This window comes from Crocodylus siamensis, chromosome 5, assembly GCF_052110815.1.
Source record: "Crocodylus siamensis isolate JL-2025a chromosome 5, ASM5211081v1, whole genome shotgun sequence".
Classification (NCBI taxonomy): domain Eukaryota; kingdom Metazoa; phylum Chordata; order Crocodylia; family Crocodylidae; genus Crocodylus; species Crocodylus siamensis.
Window position 1 is genome coordinate 182,865,760 of NC_143399.1, and position 11,738 is coordinate 182,877,497.

At 40.1% G+C, this 11,738-nt stretch overlaps 1 protein-coding gene across 1 annotated transcript in view; it reads left to right on the top strand.

Annotated features, from left to right (window-relative positions):
• MYO3A (myosin IIIA) overlaps positions 1 to 11,738 on the top strand; it is a 232,799-nt gene that overhangs the window by 218,894 nt on the left and 2,167 nt on the right. The window contains exons 33-35 of the mRNA XM_090047375.1: positions 3,420 to 3,529; positions 6,165 to 6,205; positions 10,485 to 10,628. Of these exons, the coding sequence (XP_089903501.1) occupies positions 3,420 to 3,529; positions 6,165 to 6,205; positions 10,485 to 10,628 (295 nt within the window). The remainder of the gene's footprint in view (positions 1 to 3,419; positions 3,530 to 6,164; positions 6,206 to 10,484; positions 10,629 to 11,738) is intronic.

The window sequence follows — 11,738 nt, forward strand, 5'->3', positions numbered from 1 at the left end:
CTTCCTGCCCTTTGGGTGGGGGTCTGGACTCAGTGATCTTCCGAGGTCCCTTCCAGCCCTAATGTCTGTGAAATCTATGAAATTTCTGCTAGTATCCCAATCTCAATTACTAAAGGCCAAATTCTGCTCTTAGTTACACCAGTGTCCCTCCAATCTGGAGTTATTCCATTACTTCTGATTTATACCAATATGACTCAAAGCAGAATTTATCCTATAAGTTTACCTCTCTGATTTACTGTAGTAAGTGCAGACTCAGACTCTGGTAAATAACAAAAATGGCTATACAGAACGAGAAATGTTCGGTAGCAGCTGGTAGCACAAATAGCAGACTCTGTGTGGACCTTGCAAGAGTAATACTTAATCCCAGTTGCAGTGAAGACATGAAAAGAAATCTCTGTTTGGAGAGGGGGTAGGAGATCGGCATTTCCAAATACTGGAGGTTCACAAGCATGGAAGAAAATAAGAAGGGACATAATCTGGACCTTTGAACTTCCATCACATCCATGGAGCAATCAAGTGAAAATTAAATATGGACATGTAAAATGTAACATAGGCATCCCTGTTGGCAGATTTTTCAAATGGTTTCACTACTAGTAAAGAATGGTACTCTTTAGCAATATAATTTTCAATAATCACAGATAATTTTCTTACTGAGATCCTTATGATCCTTAAAGACATTTCTTAATTGAGATTCCAGTGCAGTTAGGAAGAAGAGTAACGTTCACGGCTAATTTCAACCAGACTAGTGTTAATCTAAAATACTTTGTATCTTTGACAATGATATGTCAAATAAGACAATGAATGGCATAATAGTACATATGCTCTTTTATTAGAAGATTTTTAAAAAGTGGAAGATATGAGAGATCCTCTTTCTTGTGCTTCTCGTTGTGCTCCAAATTTTCCCTACTTTTTTTCCAAATTTTCCTGTAAACATCAAATCCCTCAGATACAATTTTTGAAAATTGAATGCAGGAGTTTTAAATGTAAATAAGCTAGTTGTATAATTTTAGCTCTCATGTCTGATTTATATTCCTGATATGTTTACAAAAGAAACAGAAGGGGCCTGACTGTCCTTGGTCACTTGTGTACATGAGGCATAACTCTACTGAAGCCAAATGAATGTACCCCTTTAAAAATAGTATGCATGGGAGTAGGGTCTGTCCCAGGATATGTGTATTGGACCTGCTATCTGTTTAAATGAAAAAGTATAAATCATATATAATCTCAGTTTAGCAAAATTAATTAATTGCATCTAAATCATATTGTCTAAGTGAATTATCTATGCCCTGACTTAGAAAAATGCCTTTGTTCATTTAAAGGCAAAATGTTAAGAGATAATTGTCCGTTCAGTACATTAGGAACAGTCTGCATTTCAGATAAGAAGCTAAAACAATAAATGTAACCATTACCCAAGTACAGTTTAAATTAACATTATTACTTCTGGCTCTTCAATATACCAGTGACCTTTAGATTTTATTTATCACACATAACAAAAAATTTATACAGCTAATTTTGCCAGAGTCAACTCTGATGTATTGCTGATCAGTTCTCATTATAAATGCTTGTGCCACCTTAATTAAAAGGCTCATGTAGATAAGATAGTTTTTACCTTCCTAGAGTAAAGAAATAAATAAAACTTTCTGGTAGCCATTAAAGAATAATATTTATTCCTCCCTACCTCACCCACTTGTGTGGTTGACATAACTGGATCATGGGACAAAACTCACTACAAGTGAAGAGTCAGTACAGTTTAAACATGCTTTCTGTGTTTAGTAATATGAAAAATTGCTGAGAGATTCTTTCCCCAAACACAATACCCTTGGCCAGCAGTTCCCTACATAGTCGGCTATGAGGTAGAGTCTTGACAGGCAGAAAAAAAAAGGGACTCAAGTGGAATCACTGAAGATGTTAATATCTTGAGAAACAATGTCATCCATGAAGAGGCCTTGTTCCCTCATATCATCCCTTATCTCCATCCATTCTCCTGGTAAGCAGAAACTATTTTAGGTACAATGTTACCTTCAATAGCACTAATAGTCCTGAGACTGTACCAATACAAAGGAGGCTCCACAACTGCTGGTTTTATTAACTTTTCTTTACTGTTGAAGCCAGGTGGCTCCAGATCAATTATTCTCATCCCTGGGTGGGAGGGAATGCTAGTGTATGGTGACACACCTTCTGCCATCACTGTTGCTGACCTTGACCCAAAATGTGCCACTCTCCTGTCACAGACTGCAAAGAGCCACTGTACAGGATGCCAAGCTCTTCTTTGAAGAGTGGCAGCAGTGGGCACATTTCCTCTTCCTACAACTGCTCCCTACTGCTCCCCAACTAGCTGGGAGAAGGCACTGGAAGGAAGAACTTGCCTCCTGCCATCTCCACTATCCCTTGTATAGGGGGAGCCCCACAGCTGCTCCTGCCCCTCTCCAGCTACAGGCTACAGGGAGCAGCTGAGTGGGTCAGCAGGCTTGGGTGGGAACAGCAGCAGCAGTGTGCAGGTTCCCCCTTCCAGTGCCTGCTCGTGGCCAATGGGGGATACGCCAGGGGAGAAAGTAGGCAGGGAGCAGGTGCTTGAAGGAGGAACCTGTGCATCACCACCACTGTCTCCAGCTGAACATGGCACTCTGCATTCCCAACAGCCCCATGCCAACCTAGACAGCTCAGAAACCAATTTCTAGCTGTAAAATTAGAGCAGGCCAAAAGGCAAGGTCTCCATTTTGTGAACCCTTACAAGATTTAGATGTTTGTCTTTGATTTGCACTGAAATGAAAGCAAAACCTTTGTTCAAAATTTTCCTTGGAGCAGAGACTGGAATTCACTCCCGGGGACCATCCTAACCATTAAGTTACAGAATCATCCTCTTGCACTTTTACACACTGAACATTTAAAACTGTCCGAAGGAAAAGCTTCTGCGGAAAAGATTCCGAGGAACCTACCTTAGAATACCCGGTGGCCCAGTGGTCATCCCTCTCAGGTAGAGAGAAAATGTGAATCTTCCACTTGCAGGTGAGCACCCTAACCTAGACATTGGGAGGAAGAATGTACCATCATCTCTCCATTTTAAGTCTATCTGATGTAATATAGCATGTTTCTTACAGCCCTTAGCTCTTGACACTTTTCCTTGAAATCCAACATTAGCCAGTGTCAGAAAGCATTGTTTATTAGATGGACCATTGGTCTGTTCAACTATATCAATTCCAGTAAGGTCTGTTTTCATGAGCACAACTAAGGATGGAATTAACAGATGCACAGCCAACCATGATCACAGAAATGTGCAAAATGGTTATTTTTTAAAAGCATTAAAAGTATCTGAAAGGGTCTTTTTTCTCTCTTTCAAATGAGTGTCCCCTCTGTAGGCTTTTATGAAACTCTTATTCTGTGAACAAATAAACAGTAATGTCTCTTGCTTTTTCTTACAGTTGCTTGCAATGCAGAGGACTGTCGTCCCAAGCAGAGACCAACAAGGAGACCACGGAGACCCAAGACTTTAAATAATCCTGAAGATTCCCCATACTATACTCTAGTGCATGTAAGATGGACAATTTTTGTGCATAAAAACTACCAGGCATATATTTCTAGAAATTCCTTTAGAGTAGAGAGTAGGAGCTGCTTTGCAGTGAAAAGGGATGTACCACAAAATTCAGAACAGGAACTAGATTTCAGCTTGGTCCATGTTCAGATATCTACATCTGCTTTTCCTTTTTTTGTCTCTACTGCCATTAAATGTAAAAATGGAAGTGAGTAAGCAGAAAAAAGGAAACTTAAAAAGCAGGTCAGAAGGCTTCAACAATGAGAGCAATTAAACACACTTGCTAGAGGCATGTGTGTTTTATTGGCTGATTTTAACAGCAAGTGAAAGCACAGTTGATCAAACTGACTGAGACAATTGGTACTCTTTTCAATGGAAAGTAATGCAAAGGTCCTTAAGGAACAGGTTGATTTGTGTACCTAAAAAAAGGCAAGGCATGGACTTAGTTTTGTATTCATGTGAAGCAAGCTATCATGTTCTTAAATAAAGATCAGTACATATGAATCAGATCTGTTTTCAGGAAGACAGGATTTGTAAGGCTAAGGACTCAAATGGAAAACATGATACTGAATTCTGTGTCTAGAACTTTAAGAGGAAAAAGTATGTTCTAAAGTAAATGAACATCTGTGACAGGCAGGGACTAAAGAGTTATAAATAAAAACTAGTTTCTGAAAACTCATTTATCAAGAAAAAAACTCAACAAAGATGAAGTTGGTGCTAGGGGGAACTGATTATTTTCAAGTTAAATGTCAACAGTAATCTTCAAGACAGGAATTAACATCAGTATCAATTCATTGTGTTTATTTGCAAGAAAGAATAAAAGAGAAAGTCTACCTTAATAACATCAAATTAACTGGCAAAGAAGATGTGGGGACCTAACAGCTGTACAGGGAAGCATGTCCTCCCTAGTGCTAGGTTTATTTGATCTTGAGATAGTCGCTACAAATTTTCAAAAACAACTCAGACAAGCTTCTTTGGGTAAATGTGATATCCTTTATTAGACCAACTAAATAGTTGGGAAAATTGTTCTTTGCAAGCTTTCAGACACAAACACCCCTTTTCAGGGTCAGAAGCTTGAAGAAGGGTGTTTATGCCCAAAAGCTTGCAAAGAACATTTTACCAACTCTTTAGTTGGTCTAATAAAAGATAATCACACTTACCCAAAGAACCTTATCTGCCTATGTCCTTAGACCAACACAGCTACAACCAACAAACCCAAAAACATCTCATAATTTATAGTCACTCCATTTTTGGAATAGTCAGTATTCAGAGGTACCGAGCACCATTAGCCTCGCTTGAAATCAATAGGAGCTCCAAAACTTTGCCTCTGAAAATTAGCCCACAAGAGGTCCAAGCTGAGTACCCAAAAATTAAGACATCCAATAGGAACAGGTACTTTTGAAATTGTTGTTCTTCCCCTCTCTACCTTATGGTCCCAGTCTGTAAAAATAGAGATCAGAGTGTGAGCTGGGACATCTCACACATCGTATGGTAAGATTTAATTAGTTAAACTATATATTGTTTTCACTTAGTTCCATGCAACCCCTGATTGCTGATGAAGGTTACATAGGTGTAACTGAGGATAGAAGATGGCTTATTGCACTAATTGTTTCAAGGGTATTTGTTGTAGTCGTGTTGGTCTAAGGACAGAGGCAGACAAGGTTCTTTGGGTAAATGTGATATCCATTTACCCAAAGAACCTTGCCTGTCATTGCACTAATAACTTTTGTAAGAGAACACTTGCTTTATTTGATGTTCATTTTTAGCCATTCTGTCACTTTAAAAGGTAAGCTGTCTTTCTGCACTTACTTGTGAACACAAAAGCCTGTACTATACTTAATAGCCAGATTCCTAAGTATGGTTGTTGTAGGCATGAATTTTGGTTTTCTTTACATGCTGGTTTCAAACTACTGAAATTCATTGGTTTTTATGCTGGTAAGTGGAAGCAAAATTAGATTCATTCTGCACTTTAAAATGTATTACTTTGTAAGTGTCATGCTGTTAAAAATTCTGCAGCATAGCATTGCATTGCCTATAGAGAGAGGCAGTTATTAGAGATAAGAAATTATTTAAATTCTCAAAAAGTTCTGCCTCTTCTGCAGCTTGGGATGTTAGTATCCCAAGGGTGATATAACATCAGTAAACTGCTGATTTAAGTATGGCCATAGTCTAGTCTTTTTCTCTTAAAGGCAACGAAAATCTCCTTTGGCTTTAGTAAGAACAGGGCTGGGCCTTCTCCCAGGAATTGGCTAATAAGTAAAGTAGTGTACCAGAAGATAATCTGCCTAAGTTGGCCTGTATATGTCAATATTTTTAAAACATGCATAGGGCCTTGGAACTCTGATATTCCCCTCCTACAGTTTATTTCATTTTTCCAATAATATTAGCACCTAAGATGCATGGGAGAAAAATACTAGCTTTATCCTCAAACTTTATACAGATACAGAGGCTATTAAAAATGCATAGAACAAGGTTTTTTACTCAATAAATTATGTTGTTCATAGCCATATATTTCATAGTAAGAACTATAGACAGTTCTTATACTGAGCATGCCCATGATCCAGACTTTTCCATAAAAATGCATTAGGGTTTATTTAAAAAGTGTTACTTTTTTAATTGCTTTATGTTTTCTTAGAAATCAGTACAAGAAGAAAAACGGAAACTAAGAAAGGACAGGTAATTTTTCTCTTCCTCCTTTCCTTTAACCCATAGTGATCCTTTTAGTGTTCTAGGAACAGTGAGTAGCTGCACTGTCAACCAAGAAAAAAATAATATTAAGAAAAGGATATAAGTATTTGATGATGCATAGATAGGGTATCATGTGCAAAGTAAAATTATGCCATTCTGAAGAAGGCGAAAACATTGTAGCATTCAGGCAGGCAGTTTTACTACTGCATAGTCTCTTGCCATGGCAACACAAGCATAATAATAAATTAAGCCAAGGTCCAGCTCAATGACAGTTCTAAAACAAAAACATTGGGTGCTTAAAATTCCAGTTCAAAGCAGATGAGCAGCCATTTTACTCAGTTAGCAAAAATTCAAAAAACGATGTAGCTCCCCTCCTTAGAAAGCAACCGCTTGGAGATGCCACAAAAAAACTATTTACATATTCATAGCAGTACCAAAAACAAAAATACCCACTGACATTTCAACCATAAAGCTTTTCCCACAGTGTAATTGAAACATTCTGGTGGATCGCCACATTCAGTAAAGGAAACAAAGCATATATCCTCTCCTTGCACTTCCTTGGATCTGTGTACTTGCTGTGTTTCTGAATGCATGGGAAGCATGGCAAATATACAGCATACAGTTTCTAGCAAAATTTATAACCAGCAGCTTTACTTAAACTTGTTTGGTGCTTCCCTATGATCCAGCAATCTAAGGTACACGTCTTAGTGGTTCCTTTACTTAATGTGTATCAGTAGTTATGCAGTATCTTATTCAAAAACATTCCCACAACAGGCTGAATGCCTTTGCTTCCACCAAAATTAATAGGGAGCGGAGTATGGATCACTTTGCAGGAAGTTATCAACACCCTACATATTTGACCCTTCATGCTGGTCTTTGGATGAAGCTTTAAGATGAAATATTTTTTCCTAATAATTTTAAGTTTTGTGTGTTTATTTTTTATTTTCTTTAAGGCACACTGAAACCGTGTTTGTGACCAATGCTTATGTAATCTCCTACATATCCACAGTCACCCAATAACACTTTAACACTCTTTTTTATTATTCCTATTGTTATTTATAATCCAGTAGTGCCTCAGGATCTTAATCAGCAAGGATCCAGGTTTTTCATTTCCCATGAGAAAACGGAGAAAAGTGTGGATTTCTCCCTTTCCCCAAGGAAAATGCAGATTTCTTGTTTTAATAGCGAAACCATGGATTTTGGAGTTTTTCAAAGAGCTCTCAGCAAGCTGGCAGTTTCAGCCTGGAAGGGACTTGTGGGGGAGTGGGAGGAGAGTGACCAGACAGGGGGTGCCAGGCAGCCTGGAGAGCAGCTCCTGCAGGTAACTTCGGTGGGGCGAAGTTTGAGGCCCTCATAGGGAGGAAGGGAGGGAGGGCGTTGGGCAGGGCAGGGCTGGGGCTGCAGCTGGGGCTCCTGTTGCTACCCGACTGGGTTGTACACAGGGCTTGGGGCCTGGGGCCATGTGCAGCTGCAGGGCCCTGGCAGGAAGCAGGATATGGCTGCAGGTGGCTTGTCCAGTGGACAGAAGTGTAGGACCAGCTCCCCACTGCTCTACACACTCCTGAGGGAGCAGGGGGGACCCATACCCCCCAGATCTGTGTGCAGGGCAGGGGCAGGCTGCCCACTGCGGGCTTGGGCTCCCCACCCTGCTGCCCTTTGCCAGTGCTTAACAACACAGCAGGTGTGACCCAATACTGGAGGACAGTGGTGGGCCATGTGGGGAAGCTCATTGCTATTGCAAGTCCCCCACTACCCTAGAGAGACTTCCCTGCCTGCCTGCCTGGATGCAGCAGGGGGCACAATCCTATGCCGCTGCCCCTGCTGCTGCTGGGCACACGGGACACCTTACCAGAGCAGCATGAAGCTCACAGCAGTAACAAACTTCTCTGCATGCTCCCCACCTGCCCTGCAGCGCTGGGTGGCACCCGCTGGGCTGCAGAGGCCCTGGGGGAGGACAGCAAGGTGGGGAATACCCACCCCAAGGTGGGGAATGCCACACACAGATCTAGGGGGCACAGGTTGCCCCTGCCCCCTGGGAGTGTGCACAGCAGTGGGGAGCCGGCCCCACCCCCACCCAAGCCCACAGCAGGAGGGAAGCCAGCAGGAGGGAAGCCAGGCTCCGTGCTCCACTCTGCTGCAGCAGCCTCCGCCTCCTGTGAGAAGCAGGGGGATGTGGACATGGGTCCCTAGCCCCATAGCCCTAGCAGCTGGGGGCCACCTCTGGCAGGGCTCGGAGGGCAGGAGGCTGTGGGTGGGGGACACCAGCAGGGCCTGGAGGGCTGGAGGAGGGAGGGGAGTTAAGGACACTGTGTAGGGCAAGGGGGGGATTGAGGGGCACCAACAGGGACAGGAGGCTGTGGGTGGGGAGTGAGGGGCACCAGCAGGCTGGGGGCTGTGGCTTGGGAGTGAGGAGCCTAGACCTGCATTCTGTGACCTAAGGGGGTAGGAGGAGCTCTAATTTTCCATGACAAAAACCCAAAAGAAAATACCAAAATTTATAGGTATTTAGAATGTATTTTATTATGGTCATTGAGGCACTGCTAGGCTTCCATATTGTTTTAAAATTGCAAATATATCAAGAAAAGATTGCATTCAACTGATACTTATATATATATATATAGTGGCCTTTCATTTTAATCATAGAATTTGGGGGTTTTATCAGGGAATTTGCAATTTTTTTATTCAGGGGAAACCAGGATCCCTGGTAATCAGTATCAGGGCCCCATTGTGTTATGCACTAACATGGCTTGTATTCCATCCAGGCTGTGGTGTGCCCCTTATTGCTGCAAAATATTACAACCCCATTTTCTATAAGAGATGGCCATTATTTAAATTTTTGGTTTTTTAAGTGAATTATTAGCCTTGCAACAGAATGGATAAAATGACAACACTAGAAAATGATGGCCCCTTTGCATAGAATAAGGATAGCATGGGCAGCAGCAGTGCGATTTTTTCATATTGTCCCAATAATGCAACTCAGTTTTTAATGTGGAGGCATTGCCTCCTTTAGCCATTCTCTGCCACTTTTTATGGCCAGAATGAAGCTGAATAACATAGGACCTGTATTGAGACCACCAACTCCATTTTGTGTATTTTAGGTCACAGAACTTCCCAGGTCCATCACTATCAGGTTCCATCACTATCTTAAGCAAGATATATATATCTGTGACAGTGAAATTAAAGTCTCTATATTACATTGCAAATCTCTTTAGAAATCCAGCTCTCAAGTGGTTTTCTGCTTTTTCAGCCATGGCAGTCTGAACATGTTAAATATACAGATGATGATTATCTCCTTATAACTTCTGGATCAGGATAATCCATTCATTTATCACTAAGCCATAGTCCTCCGGGGAGTGTCATAAATCTACTGATATCCCTAAATGCTAGTGATTGACTTTGAATCTCTTGAATTACCTGTAGATTTGCTTGCTAATTTGCCACCTAAAGTACATTTTGTGGACGGAACAGAAATGCCTGAAAATCAGGGATTACAAAGACAGTTGTAATACAGTCTTAATTACATGAATTGGAATGGCATCACTGAAAACTACCCAGTAATTTTAGATCTTTAAATGTTAGTGGTGGCCTAAGGTACACAGGTACATACAAGCATACATCTTATAAAATCATCTACAGCCTATGCAGGTCCGGAGAGAGTAGCTGATGTTAAAAAGGTCTTGGTGTGCAAATACATATTTGTTAAACCCAGTAAGAGACAGAGGTAGGTAGTCATCTTAGTCTGAAGTCAGGCAGGGTCTATTTGCACCTGAAAAACTAACTACATAAGATCTGACTTCATACAGCATCTGATGAAGTGAGCTCAAATTCAGGAAAGATTGTGCTCTACCTATATCTTCATCTATAAGGTGCATATGTGCCCTGCCTTCTTTCAGTAAAAGATATCACCCACAAAAATCCTTACCTCTCAAATATTTTGAAATGATAAACTTAGGCATTTTATAATAGTTACATTCCAGGGACTATATTTGTTGTGCTTCTGTGTATATGTATGTATAGACATATGCTTATGTACATGTACATATATGTCTACCTATACATAAGTGCATATGTATGTGCACATATACGAACAAGCACAACAAATCAGGTTTTGTGTGTGTGTATTATATATTTCTCCAACACTGTCAGCAGGTAAAAAGTCCTTAGCTATTAACTGGTAAAATAAATAGCAACCTTTGTTTTTCCATATTTTTGCTGAGAAAATTTTGAAAAATACAGCTGATAGCTTAGTCCATTTATTGATTGACAGTTTGGACAAGATGCTTGATAGAGAAGATGTATACTACCAAGGAATTTCATCTACTGATGCTGTATCAAAGAATAGTCATTCTGGCCGAAGAGAAAAGAGACAACCAGCTGAGCTCAGGAGTTCAACTTTAATGACTAGTGAAGGGTAAGTAAACAGAAAATAACAGCTGGTAAAATAAAGTTTTTTTAATTCAGCTTAGAAAATGATGATGCATTCTTATTTGGGTATATTTTCATATAAGACAAAACTATCTGCATTTAAAAGCTCTAAAACAACTCATTTTCATGGAATCTTCTACAATAATAATTCTAGCAATTAGGAAATTTTATGCTTAGCTGAAAATTTCCTTTCTTCGATTTTCAGTCTGTCTGAATTTTGGAGCAGAACTCTGCCCATTCAGTCTATGGTGCACATTTGTCTTACTCAAAAACCTGCCAGTTTTGTTCTGCTTCCACAGCTCCCGATAAGGTGAACACACCTCCTTGCTGTAGAGCCTCAGATCTCAAACTTGTATCAAACTAAAGAAAAACTTGAAAGTTAAATTTCTGGCTCAGTCAGGCTTTAAATCATATGGATATTTGCCAAAATTTTGCCTGACTTTAAGAGCTGATACACCAGATTCTTGGCTTCCTTTTTCCCTATTTTATAAAAACCAAGTGCCTTGATAACCTCAGCTTGATGTGAGCATGCTGCAGAGAGAAAAGGAAGAAGAAACCTGAAGACAAGCCCTGAGATGTGCCTATGTAGAGTTCATAGATAGTGACCTCTGTTGGTCAGAAAAAAATTGTCTTTCACACCCACAAATGTGTGCAGATACACAAATATGTACATGCACAAACATGAAATATAATCCATAGTCGGAGGATTAAAGAAAATTCTAAGGAAACAATCCTATTTATATAATCTAGAGAGACTGCCTGGTTTAAAAAGAAATATATTCAAAACAGTAGTAAAAATGTTTGCAAACCTGCCTTAAATTCTTTCTTTAATCCTTCTGTTACAAATAATTTTTTATGCTGAATACGGGAGCAACACAATTAGCTTTTTAGAAAGATTTGATGAAAGCATGGCCTTTAAAAAAAGAATCCATGTTATTGGGTCATTAACTTCACCTAACCTTTGACTTTTTGTTCAAAACATTTCTTGGATATAGTTGGAGGCTTGATTTTGCTAATGTTTAAATCAATGAGCACAGTGGAAGCAAGAACATGCTTTATAGCATGTTTTCCTCTGGCTGCCATCTTCAGTAGCATG